The sequence below is a fragment of the Anoplopoma fimbria genome, chromosome 11, assembly GCF_027596085.1.
Source record: "Anoplopoma fimbria isolate UVic2021 breed Golden Eagle Sablefish chromosome 11, Afim_UVic_2022, whole genome shotgun sequence".
Taxonomy (NCBI): domain Eukaryota; kingdom Metazoa; phylum Chordata; class Actinopteri; order Perciformes; family Anoplopomatidae; genus Anoplopoma; species Anoplopoma fimbria.
Window position 1 is genome coordinate 974,187 of NC_072459.1, and position 19,794 is coordinate 993,980.

Here is a 19,794-nt window from a genome sequence, read left to right on the forward strand (position 1 = left end):
CTAAGTATTATAAATAAGCAATAAAAAACAGTAAAAAATCAACAATAACTGAAATATTATATTTACAGACAGAATAACACATTTTCACCCATAAATATCCTATGATTATGATTCACAGGAGTTTTGTGATGCTCAGTATGTTTTATGTTTAATTAAGTTTCCTTTTCAGTCATTTCAGACATGACATGACACATGACAATAAAAACATGTCAATAAAAACCTGTGCAATACATTACACTGTGCAATAATAGTTAAAATAGTTTTTCTGTCTGTAAATATAATATTTCAGTTATTGTTGATTTTCTACTGTTTTTATTGCTTATTTATAATACTTAGTAATATAATAAGTCACCACGTTTACTTAAAACATTAATATCAAAACCATGCAGTCTGGTTTTATTACATAAAGAAACATGAAGAAGAGACAGCTCCACACCGGAAACGGAACAAACAACAACAAACCAGACCGGAAGCGGGTCCGCTGACACACCGCGTTCCCTTCAAAATAAAAGTGTTTGTTTTGATTTATTTAAATGGCTGAAAAGGAAACTTAATTAAACATAAAACATACTGAGCATCACAAAACTCCTGTGAATCTTAATGTGAGGACATTATGATTCAGAATAAACGTGTTATTCTGTCTGTAAATATAATATTTCAGTTATTGTTTTCATTGCTTATTTATAATACTTGTTTTTTATTTCATTTTCATTTTTATCTTGTCTTTCTTTTACAATGTTGTTGTGCAATAATAGTTAAAAGAGTTAAAATAGTTTTTTCTGTCTGTAAATATAATATTTCAGTTATTTTTTATTGCTTATTTATAATACTTGTTTTATATTTCATTTTTTATTTTTATCTTGTCTTTTTCTACTTTCTTCCTAACCCTAACCCTGTCTCTTGTGTGCACTATACTCTATGCTGCTGTAAGCCTAATAAAGGATTATCTTATCTTATCTTATCTTGTCTTATCTTATCTTATCTTTAAATACATCAAAACAAACACTTTTATTCTGAAGGGGACCGCGGTGTGTCAGCGGCCCCGCTTCCGGTCTGGTTTGTTGTTGTTCCTTCTGTTTCCGGTGTGGACGCAGCTGCTTCCGGTCTCCAACATGAGCAGGCTGCAGCTGCTGAACGTCTTCCTGACGGAGCGGCTGACGGCGGCCGTGAAGGAGATCCTGCATGTGGTGGAGGACACGGTGACGGAGTACCGGGAGGAGGCCGTGAGAACCCGCAGGGAGAACCAGAGCCTCCGGAGGCAGCTGCGGGACGTCCTGCTGCTGGAGGCCGAGCCGCAGCGTCCGAGCGACGGCCGGGAGGGTCGACCGGAGCCGGGCAGCTCCGGAGCCTCCACAGCACGTAGGGGTCCAGGTTTATCCGCCAATTCACGTCAAATGTCGCCCCGGACGCGGGGTTTGAAGTGTCTGTTTGTTTTTATCAACTTGTTTTTGAATTCGGCTCACGTGACATGAACGCATTCTGCCCACGTTGCGTCATAGATGTGTTATTAATGTCACTTCCGGGTTCCTGTCAGCTGTTAAAAGTGACACATGTTGCTTTAAAGCAGTGGTTCTCAAAGGGGGGGTATGTGAGAAATGTTAAAATTAGCATCCATTCAAAAATCCTTTAATAAATATTAAATTAAATATAAGTCTATCTATTCAATTCAGTTTATGTTGTATAGCCCAGAATCACAAATTACTTATTTGCCTCAGAGGGCTTTACAATCTGTACACATGAGACATCCTCTGTCCTTAGACCCTCACATCCTCTGTCCTTAGACCCTCACATCCTCTGTCCTTACATCCCTCCTTACACCCTCACATCCTCTGTCCTTACACCCTCACATCCTCTGTCCTTACACCCTCACATCCTCTGTCCTTAGACCCTCACATCCTCTGTCCTTAGACCCTCACATCCTCTGTCCTTAGACCCTCACCTCCTCTGTCCTTACACCCTCACATCCTCTGTCCTTACACCCTCACATCCTCTGTCCTTACACCCTCACATCCTCTGTCCTTACACCCTCACATCCTCTGTCCTTAGACCCTCACATCCTCTGTCCTTACACCCTCACCTCCTCTGTCCTTAAACCCTCACATTCACAGGAAAAACTCCCCTAAAAACCCCTTTAACAGGGAGAAAAAAGGAAGAAACCTCTGGGAGAACGACAGAGGAGGGATCCTTCTCCCAGGATGGACAGAATGCAATAGATGTCATGTGTACAGAATGAACAGCATAACAGAGATACAACACATTCAATGTATATGACATAAATGATTCATACAATAAGACTACTTATAATAACAGCAGCAATTATTACAGTAGAATTATAGTTGTGAAAATAGGGATAGTAATGTGATTAATAATAATAATGGAAGTAGCAGTGGGTGTCAGTCGGCTCACAGCAGGAGGCACGACTACGGTCCAGGTACCACAACGATTCATGGAAACCTGCAAGGCGAGAAAGCAAAAAGGGCTTCAGGGTGGAAGTAAAGCTAAAATGCTTAATGGTACAGGTAATAGTAATAGTAATGTGACTAGTAATAATAATGGTGGTAGCAGTCGTTGTCAGCAGGAGGCACGACCACGGTCCAGGTACAGCCACGATTTATGGAAACCTGCGAGGCGAGAAAGCACAAAGACTCCAGGGTACAAGCAAGTCAATAAGCGTAATAGTACAGGCAATAATAATAGTAATGTGACTAATAATGATAGTGGTAGTAGTAGTGGGTGTCAGCAGGGCCTCAGTAGGTGGCACGATGACAGTCCAAATATAACCCCGATTCCTGGGTTCAAGGTTTATCCGCAAATTCACGTTAAATATCGCTCCAAACACGGGGTTTGAAGTGTCTGCGTGTTTCTATGAACTTGTTTTTGAATTCGGCTCACGTGACATGAACGCAGTCTGCCCACGTTGCGTCATAGATGTGTTATAAATGTCACTTCCGGGTTCCTGTCAGCTGAGCTTCTGGGGATAGAAGCTGTTAAAAGTGACACATGTTGCTTTAAAGCAGTGGTTCTCAAAGGGGGGTATGTGAGATTTTTAAAAATATATATTTAAAATTAGCATCCATTCAAAAATCATTTAAAAATAGTTATTTAATAAATATTAAATACAATATAAGTGTAAGTTCATAAACTGAATTCAATGCAACAATGCAATCTTCAGTGTTGACAGTTTAATAAATCACTGATGGCAGAGCGCTGTGTATTAAATATTTTCTTCAACCTAAAATGCTTTGCGCTGGTTAGGGGGTACATCACTGAAAAAAGGTTGAGAACCACTGCTTTAAAGAATGGTTTGACAATATGCCGAATTAACCTTTGACATGGGTTGATACAGATAGACTGGAATGACATTTGATTATGTGTTTCTGTTGAACATAAAACAAGATAACAGTATAAAGCCTGATTATTGCATGGAGTCTGGCTTACTTTCATTCAGTCTAAACCTCCTATTTGCTTTAAAAAGGGGAATTCTGCACACTTTTACATTGTTTTTAATGTATCACTGTATGAATGGACACAAAAACAAGCTTTCATCATCAATGTTATTTTACTGTTAATTTGAGTTAGAAAAAACTGATTTATTATTATAATTATTTAAATTTATTCGCTGTGAGAATCAGTAAAGTGAAGCTTTTTCACTTTGCTGATACTGCTGTATTGACTCTTATGACGCTGTCGTTCCAGGGTCGACCCGGTCCAGTCTTGGCTTCACGTCTCCTGAGCAGCAGCCCTGTGATCCAGAACCGAGACCCGGCTCAGAGGAGCCCGACTCCCCCCAGAACCAGACCAGACAGCCACCGGTGAGCTCAACCAAGCCGACTCATGAGCCGGTGGTTTCTGTTCAGCTGCTGGCGGTCCAGAGCGAGACGATCCCGATCTCGGTACCGGTAACGGTCCTCCTGCCGGTAGACGAGAAGCCCCCGAGTCCTGGGAGCTGGTACTGAAGCCGGAACCTCAGAGGGAGGAGTTTGGCGAAGCTTCACATCTTCCTTCTCTCTCCTCCCTGAATCCTCCCTCCGCCTTGGTTCCTCAAATCCACATTGAAGTTCCCGTCCTCCGAGAGGATCCGCTGGGCCTGGCTACGATCAAAAGCGAACCTGAGGAACTCAGAGTGAGTGACCCCGAAGGTCACACGGACTCTCTGACTCTCGTCTCACAGGAACAGTCCGCGGTCAGACACCGGTCCGTGGTGGTTCGAGCAGACCGGCGTGAAGCTCACCGACACAAGAGGAGTCAGGAGAAGGTTGCGGCGGCGGATGATGATTTGGCGTCGGCCGGTCCCGTCCCCGAGCTCGTCCACCGCTGCCCCCGATGCGGCGAGGCGTTCGGCCACGCCGGCGGCCTCCGCCTCCACCTGGAGCAGAAGAGGAAGACCTACGCCTGCGACTGGTGCTGCAAGTCCTTCGCGCAGTCGGCGGACCTGCGGCGCCACCTACGAACGCACACGGGCGAGCGGCCGCACCGTTGCACCTTCTGCTCCAAGAGCTTCAGCCAGCGGGGGAACCTGCGGCGCCACCTGCGCATCCACACGGGGGAGCGTCCGTACAGCTGCCCGTTCTGCTGCCGCACCTTCAGCGACGGCGACACCATGAAGAAACACAAGCGCACGCACTCGGGGGAGAAACCGTACCGCTGCGTCCGCTGCTCCAAGAGCTTCGGCAGCGCCAGCGGCCTGCAGATCCACTTAAAGAGGGACATGTGCTTCGTGGCGAACGCCTAGATCGGTTCAGGAGAGCGAGAGGCTGCAGGAAGTTCTCAGAATAAATGTTTATTGCGAATAAGAAGGATGTGGGCATCACATGCCAGTGGGCGATCAATACCTATCTGTATAAATAGATCTATAAACTGATCATTCTACTCCGCTGATGGGGTCGTCGTGGAAACAGAGTGCTCGCCCTCAGGTCAACACTGTTAGCATTGTTAGCTGCTGGCCTCCGGCTCAGAAGTCGCCATGTTGAGAGCCGTGTGGAGGCAATGGATGCTCTGAATCTAAAATGTAGCACCGTAAACTTAAAGGAACAGTGTGTGAGATTTAGTGACATCTAGTGGTGAAGTTGCAGATTGCAACAAATGAAATACTCCTCAGCTCCCCCTTCCCTTTCTAAGAACTACGGTGGCCTGCAGGTAGAGAAAGTTATCTTTAGAGTTTTATAACAACTAGGAGCTACTCTTATATACTTAGCTACTCTGTTCTTCTATAAGACTAAATAATTGCTTTTAAAAACATATATAGAATTTAAAAACCAAATAAATTCAATGATGATGGACTAGCGTCGCTCCGGTGCTGTTTATTATCTATTTAGGCGACTATACATTTGATTTACATTGTTTTTCCATCAAACGGAGGTTGTCTGCTTCACACTTGATGAGCTTTATCTCCACTCAGTCGAGGCGAGGCGTACGGTAATAAAGCTCAACACTCAGCAGAAACATTCAATGTCCACTCAACCCCGACACAGAGAGCAGAGGAGATGCTGCAGTGTGACAATAAATTACATCAAAACATTAAAAAGTCCTAATAAAAGCCCCAGTAACACTGTGGCTTATCAATACTATATTATTTAATTATTTAGCACCGGGGCCCGTTTAATACCAGGTTCTTGAACGCATCACTACTTTCAGATAACGTAAAAAAAACATGAAAGTCTCTCTCTACAGCCAGTGTTAAATTTAAGCTAAACATTCTTAGTTTCAGGTGATTATACACTGATTAAACATAATTATGTTATCATTTATTTATTTATTTGTTGTTATATTCAAGTACTTCCCCTAAATGTTACACACTGTTCCTTTAAGATACAACAAACATACTGTTGGGTTGTTTAATCTGTAATAAAAAGTTTTATGATATAAAATCTTAATCTAGTAACAGATTGTGTAGTAAAAGTATAAAGTAGCAGAAAGTTCAAGTACAAGTACCTCAAAGTTGTGTCTGTCATCAAGAATATAGACGAAGTAATGTTTGACATTTCTGCTGGAAAGATCAAATCAATCAGCAGACTTATTGATTATCAAACTGATGAATCCAGCTGTTATATGAATGAACATTAATCTTTAACATTCAACGTTATGGGAACATTTGAATGTTGACGAACATGAAGAGAGAACGTTGATGAGCTAAAAGGAGTTTGGTGGATCAGCTGATGTTTCCATAGCAACGCGTCTCAGCTGTGAACTTTGACCTGAACAGACTCTAACGTTATCATGTGAGGAGCTTCTGATAAAAAACACGTAAACATGGACGTGTCTGTCGCCCGCTGGCATCGCTGACGATGAGAAACTGAAATCATTCCTGCTGAGAGTTGTTTTGTTTGTGAACGGGACAGGAAGTAGTTCATCGTGTTTATTTATTTATTTATCTACTGACAAATGGACACTGGAGACAAACTGTCCACACAAGAGACAACATCACAGTCAGCTCTTCTCATTTCTATCCCGTGTGCCTCCTCATCTCCTCTCCTTGTCTCCTCTCCTTGTCTCCTCTCCTTGTCTCCTCTCTCTCAGCTCTAGAAGGACGTCTCAGTTCCTAAAATGCTAGGAAGGAAGCAAGGAGAGAGTAGAGAGGAGACGAGGAGAGAGACCACAGTCGGCTCTTCTCATTTATACATTGTGTGCCTCCTCCTCTTCTCTCCTCTCCTAATCTCCTCTCTCCTCTCTCCTCGTCTGCTGAGCTCATTTCTCATAAAATGCATTTGAAGGAGATAAGAGACAAGTAGAGAGGAGAGAGGAGATGAGGAGAAATGAGCAAAGATACGATGCGAGATGGAGATGGAGAGGAGGAGAGGATGCACAGCTATATCCTTTGAGGTCCTTTCAGCAGCTGTGACGTATTAAAGTCACATGATTCCATGTTGATAAGATGCTGTCTCATCTGGTAAAATGCCTGTTGCCTCGTCTCCTTGACTCCTCTCTCCTCGCCTCCTCTTCTCACATCTCTAAGATGTAAGGAGAGGAGACGAGGAAAAGAAAGGAGGACGTACAGACTGAGATGAGAGGAGCGGTGTGTTCACTGACTGATGTTTTAAATGGGATAAACTAAAACCAGAACATGAATCTTTTATTTTTTATGTCTCTTTGGTAGAAACGTGTTCATGTTTCTAGTGAAGCATGATGGGAAACGGATGAGGAGCGTCTCCGTGTGAATGTGTGGAATCTGTGTGATTATCAGTATTTTGTATTGATGTGAAACATCCTGTTTTTTTAGACAAAATAAATGTTGAGTGAAACTGTTCAAATCTTTAGACTCGTCAGTTCGTCTGCACCTTCTTTATGTTTTTAATAGATTATTCCTTTGTTCAGCTGTAAAACACTTTTCTCCAACATCAGGTCATATTTGATTAATTAATTTATCTTTTAGGAAACAAGAAGCAAACGCCAGACAGAAATGAGCTCAGCAGGTTTGCAGGAAGGTAACGAATAAAGAGATTGAAATAATAAACTAAAACATCTGATGGTAGAATGGAGTGAAAAATAAAAAATATTTTTAATTTGATATATTTTAAGATTATTTTTTTTATGAACCAACAAAAACAAAAATATATTTTTTCATAATTTACTCTGAAAACTTCTCCTGTTGTGACTCATTTGTTTCCAGTGTAATAAATCAGGAATATTTTAAAGAAAAGTTCCCACATTCATTTAGCTGCTTTTCAGAAAATTAAATACTCCTCTAAAATAATATATATATATATATATATATATATATATATAAACTCTTGGGCTTTATAAAAGAAGAAAAAAAGACAGGTCTACATGTGGTGAAAGAAGTATTACTATAGTATACTATACTTAACTAAAATACCACCGTATGAAAATACTCAATTAGAAGTACATTTCTGCATTTAAAATGTAACTTAATTAAAAGTACGTAAGTAAAATAATAATACATTGTTACAATAATAATGACTATTATGATATTGTATTATACTATAATATTGTTAAAATGTATTACTTTTATGTGCAATTGTGATTAAACTGTAAAATGCATTTTCAATAATTTAACTGTGAAATACTCAAGATATATTCCTATTTTAATTCTTATTTATACTATTATTGCATTTACATATTTGCATTATATTATATTTAGACTGTAGTTGTGTTTGTGTTTGATGCACATAACCCTTTTTTTTCTTATTTACGTACTGAATATATTGTGTTATATATTATAGCATCATGTATATAGTTTATATTAACATAGTTCTATTTTTCTTATATTTCTTTATGCTTATATATAAGAGCAACTGAAATGTACCAATTTTCCGCCCTGGATCAAATTAATATTTTATATTATTATTAAAGTATTGCTGATTCTGCAGGACTTTTACTATTTTTTATTACTTTTAATAAAAAGCTAAAGAACTTGATCCTCCTGGTAGAAATGCAGTAAATCAGCTGTAGTTCTGTGTTGTGGCTGTAGGGGGCAGTAGTGGCCCACAGAGGGAGAACAAACACAAACTTGCACTCTTCTGTCTCTGTTGCATTCCAAATGTATTGTTGAGAGAAGGAGTGAGAGCAGTTGTTGGTGTGAGAACATCATGGTTACAAACCCATCGTAGCTTCAGAGGTTGACGTCTTTATAATTATGTATTTTCACAGTCTGATATTTCAATGCAACTTTCTTGGCGGGCAAAATGATCTTTGAAATGTTCAAACATCATATGTGTAATTTTATGGCTCAATTCAAATGGGATCTAATGACAAGAAGAGGTCTTCTGGCTAAAAGCACATTGTTGTTGGTTTTTGTGGATAACGTATGAAAGAACGAATATCAACGAATTACGGCGATGTTTTTTAGTTTTTAGTTTTAGCTACGAATGCTGGAGGAGAACAGCCTGAACCAGTTGACGGAAAACGCACCTATTTTTCACATTTCAAAAGGTTAACTTTAAAAAAAATCTCTTGACAATTGAATTGAAACATGAATTAAAGGGCTTTCATTTTGAAATTCATCATCAGAATGTCCTGATTCTCTCTGGGTGAAGCCCTGAGGTTGTCTGTCATCCATCTGAAGTGAAATTAGTTTGTAACTATTGACCGATTCCTTTTAAATCCAATGTGATATTAGAGATAAATTGCCTCATAAATTGGATTTGAAGGGCTTTAATTTTGAAATTCAACCTCAGAATTTCCTGATTCTCACTGAGTGACACTCTGAGGTTGCCTGCTATCAATATAAGGTGAAATTAGTTCGTAACTATAGACCATTTCTTTTTAAATGAAATCTGAAATAAGAGGGAATTTAGTTCATGATTTAGGTTTTAAAGGGCTTTTATTCTGAAATTGTATACCAGAAGTTCCTGATATTCTCTGAGGTGGTCTGCTATCAATCCCAAGTAAAACTACTCACTTAGTGTAACCTTGAAGTAGTTTCATTTATTTGTTTTTAATATTTAAATTAATTCATAAATCATTTACAGACTTATTGACTGACTCATTCAATGAATGTGACATCAGAACGGTGCTCTTATTCTGAAGTCAGTTCTACACTGACTCTAATGCCTGGGTGGAAGGGAAGAACAAAGACCTCCCAATGATCCCAAGTGACTCTCCTGATCAAATATATTTAAAGTCTTCTCAGTTATTCCAAGCTGATTTTATTCAAACAAAATTAAATAAAATGTAATTAATATATAATTAAAATGTGTAGATTTCAACTCAATGTACAGTACCAGTCAAAAGTTTGGACACACCTTCTCATTCAATGTTTTTTCTTTATTATTATTTTATTTTTTTCTACATTGTAGATTAATATTGAAGACATCCAAACTATGAAGGAACACATATGGAATTATGTGCTAAACAAAGCAGAATATGTTTTATATTTTAGATTCTTCAAAGGAGTTGAATGAGAAGGTGTGTCCAAACTTTTGACTGGTACTGTAACTCCAAACCGTACATAATCATTTGTATTATGTAAAGGTTACTATGATAATGACAGTTTTTACAGCTTAAAGAACATTAGCAGGTGTTCCTGAATGATCTCAGCAGCAGTACAGGCAGCATCGTGTGCTCTCGGTGTCCTCAAGCTCCTTTTCACACATATTGTGGAGGAGATGATTCTCAGAAGTCCACTAGAAGCTTCTATCGGTGCATCGCGTGTTGAGGGGCCACATTAACAACTTGATTAGGTTGAGGAAGTGCAGCCAATGACAAACTACCGGAGAGACAAGCTTTTACTCAATAATGAAAGACGCCGGGATGCTGCCAATTAATGAAACAAGAAGATTCACTGTGCGTACAGTTCATGTGCCAAACACAATATGTGTATGTTATAAAATAAGTGCATTTCGATGATTTCCACCTTGTTTTCCGCCTTCAGACCTTTAAATAACGTTTCAGAGCACCGTGACACCAGGTGAACTTTACCTGCAGTTCTCGGTTGCAAGCCGACACGTGCAGGAGGGAGGGCCTGCCAACACCAGCACTGATGACTTCTGATGTGAGGACCCTGTGCGGCCGCTGAACCCGAGACATTTGACCTTTGCAGTGTATAGATACAGAGACTACACAGCGGTTCCATGGTGTAATGGTTAGCACTCTGGACTCTGAATCCAGCGATCCGAGTTCAAATCTCGGTGGAACCTGTGTCATATTATTCAATACATAAAGTAATATTGTTGACTCAGACACTCCTCACTCTGCTGCTTTACACTGCATATGCTCACGTACAAGAAACTCTTACATCATGGAAAGAAATCACCTTTTCCTGCGTGCTGCTGCAGTGAACACTCCCAGGAATGTGCTTAATGACCCCTGCATTCGTCCGCTGGGGGCCACCAACGCCCTCTGAAGAGTCAACCTGGTCATTTTGCAACTGGACAAATTGGAGGGACAAAGTACGGACGATGGTTTGAACTCCCGTAGAAACGAAGCCGGTGCTCCGCCCCGACTGACCTCTGATTGCTTTTACCGCTATTCAAATTGCATGAGGATACCTGGGACATTATGCACCATCAACACCATGGAGACAGGATGGGACACCGGCAGCAGAGGGTGACCCTTAATCAGCACAGTTGACGAAGCAATTTAGCGAGGATGTCCCCCGTCTGTTTGAGAGGGGAGAAGGTTAGAGAGCACCGGCATCCCTGACATCCAGGGACCAGCAGTTCTGTGTGTTTAGTGTTCATTCTAATAATCTGAACTCCATCTGTTCTGAATATGTAATGTAATGTAATGTAATATGTGTCCAAGTAACAAGGCAAGTTTTGATATATATCCATGCAGATCTGGACAGGTGAAAAAAGCCCAGAATGCTAGTGTGCACCACACAGAGAGGTTGTGTCATAATCTCACATGCTTCCTGCATTACCGTTAGACACACGGTCCTTTCTGTAACTGTTATGCCATAAAAAATGTCAAAGTCAGCTGACATTTTATTTCCCAATAACTCACCTGATATGTGAGGACAGGGGGCATGGATGCAGTGGGATGTGGCTCAGATGTGGCTCGTTCTGGGACTGCTGCCTGTAAAAGGATATCTGCATGAAAGGGTAAGGGTGGGGTGTGGTGCTGGGGGGGGTGCAGAAACAGCAAGAGAGGTAGAAAAGGAGAGAGAGAGAGATTGCAGGTACATTACAGCCTCCCTGCATTTACTGTACTGTATAATTGTAGAGGTGAGAGGAGGAGGGGCGGGGAGAAGAGGAGGGAGGTGTTTGATGGCAGAAGAACACGCTTTTTAACTTAATTTGCTATTTTTCCAAGGGTGCTCCACATGTCCACGGTCCGGTCGCTCTGCCCCTGGGCGTTATAAATAGTAAAGGTTAATTAGTTAGCTGGGAAATTGGATCAGGGGCGGGCTGTTAGAATTTGATCCGCAGACAGGTAACTCAAGAGATCCCTTTTGTCACTGCAGTCGGACCTATATAAATCCGCCTTGACGGACAGCAGTCACCACATTGCTTACCTCTCTGCTGGATCACCAACCCGGACGAGAACCCCCTCAACACGGTAAGTCGCTGTGTGGATACAGAGAAGCTCTTTTCTGACTTTTGTTCGCTTTAAGAGACTTTGCAGATGTGGATGTTATGGCTCCTGTGTATTCAGAGCACTCTAGAGGCTGCTAGTAGGAGGACCAGGGAAACTAATGGCTCTTATTCCCATTAAAGTTATTTTTAGGGTTTTAAATCCATTGGATGAGACATTATTTAACAGAGAAGAAAGATTAATGTACATGCTGACTTTCATTGGCCATGACCTCTAAGTGTCCGCGTTGACACCTGGACACATTCTTCTCTCCATCAGTGTCAGGTTAGAGGCTTCTGTACCTGGCTACCTGTGTTAATAATTCACCATGGTTGTTCCTCCTACAGGAATAAAATGTCGCTCTCATCTATCCTTTCCGCTGATGCCATCGACAGTGCTATCAAGGACTGCCAAGGTATTGTCTTCCACCATTATCATTATTGCATTTTCTTTTGTTTTGTTCTTTACAGTCTTTCTTCTGGAGCCTGCTCAGTCAGTAGGGTTGTCTGTATTTGATAGCCAACTGGAAGACTGAAAGTAGAAAAAACCTGAGGTGCAGGTTACAAGATTTCTCCAGCATGAATAGGGCACAAAGCCCCGAGCTAAAGAGAGACTAGATATGACACCTGAGGGAAAATGCGCCTCTCAAACCCTTTAAAAAGAAACCACAGGACCAATATTTGTCTCCATGCTATGTTTCTCCTTGTAACACTTTGTCTTGTTTCCATTTCCTGATTTTCTAGTTTAGTGAACTTCTTGACTCTGCTCTCTATATTCTCCTCCAGCACCGGACTCCTTCTGCCCTAGGAAGTTCTTCCAGTTGTGTGGCCTCACCAAGAAGAGCCCCCAGGAGGTGAAGAAGGTTTTCGGGATCCTGGACAACGATGGCAGCGGCTTTGTGGAGGAGGAAGAGCTCAAGTGAGTGACTCCAACGGGAGTAGAGATGATACGTCTTTAATGGAAAACGATCACATTGTCATGATGTAATGTCCATCATTAGTTTACAGCACTGATAAGAGACTCTAAAGTTGTATTCTCACACATCACAGGACCGATTGTGTCTCAGTCTTATTCTCTGTCTTCTGGCTTTGTAGCTCCTGCTGTGTATCCAGATGTTTCCTCTGACGTGTGTCTCTGTGTACACCAGGTTCTTCCTCCAGAGGTTTTCCCCCGGGGCTCGCGTTCTGACGGACAAGGAGACGAAGGAGTTCCTGTGTGCTTGTGATGACGATAGTGACGGGCGGATCGGAGCCGACGGTGAGCGGATCACACCTTTATCACCTTTATCACATGTTGTGCAAGACATGCATGTGTGTTTGTGTGACTAAAAGACCCGGATGCTGAGGGAAAACAACTCTCCACATTTTGGCCTTTTTAAATTCGAATGCAGTTCGACTGAATGTATTTCTAGAGAAGTTTTTTTTTTTTAGGGTGCTTGAAAGAGAGACAGTGATCAGACAGGCAGGAATCATAATTACCTGACTCACACCTTTTCTGTCCTCCAGCTATTCAGAACTGACACCCCAACAGTGTTTCTATCCACCATTTAGTATTTTAAATTTTAGTTTGTTAGACAGATGTTGTTAATGAAACAGTGGAACTCTCTCTATTGCGTCATATCTGTCACGTTACTCAACATTAAATACACATATTTTAGAGTTAAGTGTCAGACAGATCAGGTAAATAATCCTCTTATTGATTCTGTTTCTTTTCTCCACAGAGTTCCAGGCCATGGTCTTGTCTTAAACACCTGGACTCCATCGCTCCGGGTCAACCCGCCCCCCCTCCCCCACTGCTTCAAGGGCTCACTTAGTTTCATTCAATCATTTTCCATCTCGTTAGATAAAACCTTTTGATTTTTTTTCTTTTCTTTAAAGACTCGTTCCGGTCCACAGTCGTCCACATTAACATCATTGTTTGAGGGTTTTTTTTTTCATGTTTTAAACATATCATAAAACTGTAATTCCCAAATAAATGTAAAATTTACCAAATTACTGAGAAAATAAAAGAATAAAATCCAACTCTTGTGGCTATTTTTCATTATTTCTATTGTATGTATGTCTTCTTCTTAGATGTGGTTTGAGATGACACATCGCAGTATGGGGAGGGTTGAATTGTTTCATATGCACTAATCTGTCTAATTAACTTTTATGAAGTGAATCTGTGTATCCACATACTGATCCAGATGTGCCCATGCACAACACAAACACACAAGCAGCTACACAGCCTTCACGGCTCTGTGGTGTCTTTATATCTTCTCTTACCCAACACAGCGGTAAATGAGACTCAACACAAAGTGTGACGTGTACGAAAAGAGAAACATGTCCTGATACCACACGGTTTCTGATTGAGGTGTATATACAGTACAGGTGTGTGTGTGTGTGTGTGTGTGTGTGTGTGTGTGTGTGTGTGTGTGTGTGTGTGTGTGTGTGTGTGTGTGTGAGAGAGAGTTTATAGATTCATAGAGCTAGCACAGGGAAAAAAGCAGAGGAGGTGACCTTGATAACCACCTGAGTGTCACCGCGGCTGGATCGAGTGACACCTGACCTCAGCTATGTAAATAAACCCAGCTGAACCTTGGCGTGTCCCAGGCTAGAGCAACAAAGCACACACACACACACACACACACACACACACGCGCAAACATCCCAATGGATTTGCAAGAAATCAAATTTGAGATCAGACACAGACCGCCTCCATGCAAGCAAACGTAATCCAAAACATGCACATGAGCCCACATCGGGTGGATGCTAATGTCTGCTCCAGTGTGAGTGTGTGTTCGCGTGTGATGCACAGAAGAAGATGCAAACTCTGCAGATATCAGCTATCGCGCTGGATGCTAGCCTCACATGTTCTCCTCTGCCAGGTTGGCCTCAGACACACTCTCAGACAGAAGACTGCCGATGGGACAGCTCTGCATCCTCTCTCTCTGAACAGCACACAGCTTATTCATGCTCTGCACTTACAGGATTCATGGGATTAAAATTAACAACTACTTCACTATCTACCCACCCACTGGGGCGCCAAAATACAGAGCGCCACACGTTCTAGCAGTGGTTCCACCTTTGTGTCATTTCAATTACCTGTATATTACAGGGAGAACCTGACTATTACAGCAGACACCTGCTACTCAGGGCTGAGGGGCCAACCCTGATATTAGCAAGAGGTCGTAGTCACAGTGAAGGTTGTGTCGTCAAAAGATGCTGTGCTGTAATAATGACAGTGTTTCTTATTCACTGCCTGTGTGTCCTTACATCTTATACACTTCACTGTCACTATGAAGTAATATACATGTGATGAAGCCTATAGAAGGTTTATAATCAATTCAGGCTATTTTGTAGAGCCCAAAATCACAAATGCAACACATGCAACATCCTCTGTCCTTAGACCCTCACATCCTCTGTCCTTAGACCCTCACATCCTCTGTCCTTAGACCCTCACATCCTCTGTCCTTACACCCTCACATCCTCTGTCCTTAGACCCTTCTCCCAGGATGGACAGAAGTGTGTACAGAATGAACAACATAACAGTTACAACACATTCAATGTTTATGACAGAAATGATTCATATAATCACAGTAATTAGCAGAGTAACGAAGGAGAAAATGAAGACTACTTATAATAACAACAGCAATGACTATAGTAGAGTTAAAATAATGAAATAGGGAATAGTAATAGTAATGTGACTAATAATAATAATGGAAGTAGCAGTGGGTGTCAGCAGGGTCACAGCAGGAGGCACGACCACGGTCCAGGTACAGCCACGATTTGAAGAAACCTGCAAGGCGAGAAAGCACAAAGACTCCAGGATGGAAGCAAAGCCAATAAGCGTAATAGTACAGGGAATACTATCACGACAAAAACACTGGACGTTCACAGAGACCGCACTAATTACATCACCATGTATCCATGTCTGCTGTTATCAGTTTCAGATGTTCATCTCTGCAGACATGGGGTGGAGGAGTGAGAAAGAAAAGGGGGATGGGAGGGGGATACACGGCTGAAAGTGGGACAAGGATGGGGAAGCCAGTCGGTAACACAAGCCACACGACACACAATGGAGCAGTGACCCCTGGGGGTCAAGAGAAGCGAGTGGTAAACAGGAAGGAAACGTGAGCCAACAGGTCGACACCGACTGCTGGATGTGCTGCACTGGGACAGAAGTACAAGATAATGTGACAGATTACCTGGACTCAAGGGCGGAGGGAGGGAGGGAGAGAGAGACGGAGAGAGACAGAGAGAGAGACAGAGAGACAGAGAGAGACAGAGAGAGACAGAGAGAGACAGAGAGGAGAGAGACAGACAGAGAGAGAGACAGAGAGAGAGAGAGAGGAGAGAGAGAGAGAGAGAGAGAGAGACAGAGAGAGAGAGAGAGAGAGAGACAGAGAGACAGAGAGAGAGAGAGAGAGAGAGAGAGACAGAGAGACAGAGAGAAAGAGACAGAGAGAGACAGAGAGAGAGACAGAGACAGAGAGACAGAGAGAGACAGAGAGACAGAGAGACAGAGAGAGAGAGAGAGAGAGAGAGAGAGACAAAGACAGACAGAGAGAGAGAGAGAGAGAGAGAGAGAGAGAGACAGAGAGAGAGAGAGAGAGAGAGAGAGACTAGCTCTGTCTGTGTAGCTGTTTCTCTTTGACAATATGAGTGAAATGACAAACAACATTTTGTTCATATTGGACTGCGAGTTGGACATTGAGGAGGTTTTTATGAATGCTGAAAAACAATTCATATGATACACTGGTTAAAGGTTTATCCTGTTGATAGGAATAAAACGGCCGATAACAGACGTTGTTTTCTGAAGTATCATTTCAAGCAGAAGGGTTCATGCCATTAGAATCCATTTTGGAGATGTGGAACATTCCTTACCCTGTAACCGGTATCTTCTCTACGCTTCCTATGACCAATGAGGGTGTTATTTTGCATTCTAAGAATTAAGGTGACAATGAAATACAATTGAAATCTCCCCAGGGCTGAATGCAGGCGTACAGGTGACAGTAGGAGTGGTAGTGGTAACAGTAGGAGCAGTAGTAGTCACCTCGAAATGTTAGAACGCAGCATTAAGTAACAAACAAAGGATTAGGAAGACATAAAGTAAGCCAGCTACTTACTTCTACTTAACTTTAACTTTACTACTTTTTCTTTAAAACATTTTCTGGTAGTGCTGATATTATTTATTACACTTTTACTGATCTTGTTTATCTACTAATGTCTCCTATTTGCACTCTCAACTCTGCTGCTGTAATCCTGCAAACCGCCCCGTTGTGGGACTAATTAAGGGTTATCTTATCTTATCTTATCTTATTGGTCTGGATGGGCCCTTTAGGATGGACACATGGGCCTTTGCCTGCTTGTCTCTTCAATAATTGATGTCCTCTCTTCATTGTCACCAAAAACTCATATCAAGAAAGGACTGTCAGGCTCACCTTACTGATTAAGTCGGTGTGAAACTTTAATGTGCACCCCATCTTCAACTGATAACAAACCGTAGTGCTCAAGCAAACACTATGAAGAGCAGGTTGAACCATTGGGACGTCTGCTATCACCAACACTGATGACATTCTGACTAACTCCCAGTGTGTTGGAGCCTGCAGGTTTCAGAGATGTTGCTACCTGATAGTCTGAACAGGGAGGAACGTCGTAAAAGATTTACCTGCCGTGTTAGGATGACTGAATGGGCTTTGTGAGCTCTGTGCAGGAACTCTATCCATAATGCAGGGGATGACAGCACTGCCTCTGTTCCCCAACAAGCATTAGTCCTCAGCCTCTACGTATGATGTCTTCCCTTCATCAATGAATGATAGGCCATGCACATATCGATGGCCACCCCCGATACACGCAGGGTGTTCGAGGAAGGCGATTTCTAGTAATCTATTTCCACCCTGCCTCCAGCGTATTGTTTACATATCCACTAATTGGTGTTTTTTCTATATATACACATCTATTCACTAGACTTAAGTTTGCAACTAGAAGCCACACCCGACCTAAACCCCTGAACAGCTGTCACATGTGCTGACTGACCCTCACACTGAGTCGTGGCTGTCGTGGCTGTCGTGGAGGAGAAGGCACAGATAAGATGCTAAGAGTCCCGGACTAATTTACGCAAATGGTTACAGAGCATGTTTGTGTACAACAAAAGCCACAAAAGCACACACATACTTCATTAACTTGCATTACACCAGTGGTGCATTCAGAAGCTCAGACATTACATGGCTGCGTCTCAAAATGTAGTTTATGGTTAGAGTGTATTGTCATCAACTAACATTACACCTTCTGCTGGTAATGTCATGTTTTTCTTTCAACCTTTAATTGTATATTTCACAAGTTAAACGACAATTGAGTGCATACCTTTAATCTCCTTAGAGACTGAACGCTCCACATGTACAGCGATAACATGGCTCCTTCTCCTCAAACTACTTCTATGAACTTAATGATATTAATATTCAAGTTAGTGGGATTCAATAACTACACTGAACCTGTGTACAACATAGAATTTATAAGCCGTGTTCAAAGCAAATGTTTGACCATTTGGGAGTATCTATTGGCTTTAAGCTGTTGCCAGGCAACCAGTAGAGACTCCAGGAAGTTATGAACCCTAGAAATAATTTGGCATATAACCCCCTTTAAAACTTCTAATTTTTGTTTTTACAAGTTATAAACTGAACTTTAGAGGTGCTGGTTTAGGCAGAGTTTTACTTCTGGACAGAGGAAGTCCAACTGTTTCCCCGTTTCCAAATATGAGAGTGGAATCAGATGTCTTTTTCAACCCTCTGCCAGAGAGCAAATAAGCGTTTTTCCCCAAACTAACTACAGTCCTCTACGGCCCTGTGAGCAGCTCCAAGTAAAGTATTCATGCATGAGTTCACACACTGTTTATCTGTGTCAGTGACCCAGTAAGACTTCATCTGACAGCACCTACAAGGCCTCCATCACCCCCACCCTACACCCATGCTACCTACATCCTGACAGGACAGACTCCACGTCCCTTGTTCCTACATGATTTAGAGAACTACTGTGAACTGTCAGGTTTCAGCTCCCTCCGTAGGCTCAGTTTCTTTCGCAGGTCTTACTCCCGCCATCAGATCCAACCGTCACCTCAGCAGAGCTGCCAGGTTTGATTCAATCCCTTGTGATTGAATAACAAAGGGCTAGACTGAGCTAATTGATTTTGATCTGTGTTACAGGTCGACTGCTGGAGGACTGAAGCAGTCACATCTAAAAAAAAAACTTTGTCTCTACTACATATGAACTGCCATCGTAGACTAAAGTCATGTATATCTGAATAAAATGAAGTTCTCTCTCTCTTATAACGCAAGGTTTAAACAAGTCACATTTAAATACATATATACATACAGAGATAGATATTAGATAACTTACTTACTTATGTACCATTATTTATGGATTAATTGGATTATTTTTTGTAATATATGCTCGTAAGAAAGTATTTACTTAAGTTTATGTACTGAACTAGTTGTAGTGTAGATGTGGAAGGCCTTGGTAGGATGCATGGAAAACAACAAGACTGTCATTCTTTGCTAGAAAAAAACCGAGAAAGTATACTGTATACTATTCCAATACACTATGAGGTCTCCGCAGGCATGATGTAAAAAAAAAACTCACAGCAAGATGCTTTCTTTTGTATAAAAGAAAAATAATCTGAAATCAAAATGACATATTGTCTATTGAACAGAGAATATGGATGTAGCAACGACTGATTTTTAGTACTGAAGGCACACGAGATTATTTCACAACTTTACTTTGCACCATCATTGTTTTATTACTACTACGTCAGGACAGCAGAGTCGCTGCCCATCTTTCGGCGCAG

The 19,794-nt window shown here is 41.6% G+C and overlaps 2 protein-coding genes and 1 non-coding gene across 3 annotated transcripts; all 3 read left to right on the top strand.

Moving 5' to 3' along the window:
- The first annotated feature begins 1,112 nt into the window (after positions 1–1,112).
- Positions 1,113–6,493, top strand: LOC129098029 (zinc finger protein 263-like). The gene is given in 3 exon segments (XM_054606974.1): positions 1,113–1,359; positions 3,697–3,930; positions 3,933–6,493. Coding segments are annotated over 3 exon segments (1,281 nt in total). The 3' UTR covers positions 4,733–6,493.
- Positions 6,494–10,523: 4,030 nt separating this feature from the next.
- On the top strand, positions 10,524–10,595 carry trnaq-cug (transfer RNA glutamine (anticodon CUG)). Its single transcript has one exon. It is a non-coding gene; the product is annotated as a tRNA-Gln (tRNA).
- Positions 10,596–11,470: 875 nt separating this feature from the next.
- pvalb8 (parvalbumin 8) lies at positions 11,471–13,864 on the top strand. The gene is made up of 6 exons (XM_054607262.1): positions 11,471–11,501; positions 11,864–11,958; positions 12,321–12,388; positions 12,759–12,891; positions 13,121–13,230; positions 13,694–13,864. Exons 3-6 carry the CDS (start codon positions 12,328–12,330, stop codon positions 13,717–13,719), a joined length of 330 nt encoding a protein of 109 aa, XP_054463237.1. The 5' UTR covers positions 11,471–11,501; positions 11,864–11,958; positions 12,321–12,327; the 3' UTR covers positions 13,720–13,864.
- The last annotated feature ends 5,930 nt before the right edge of the window (positions 13,865–19,794 follow it).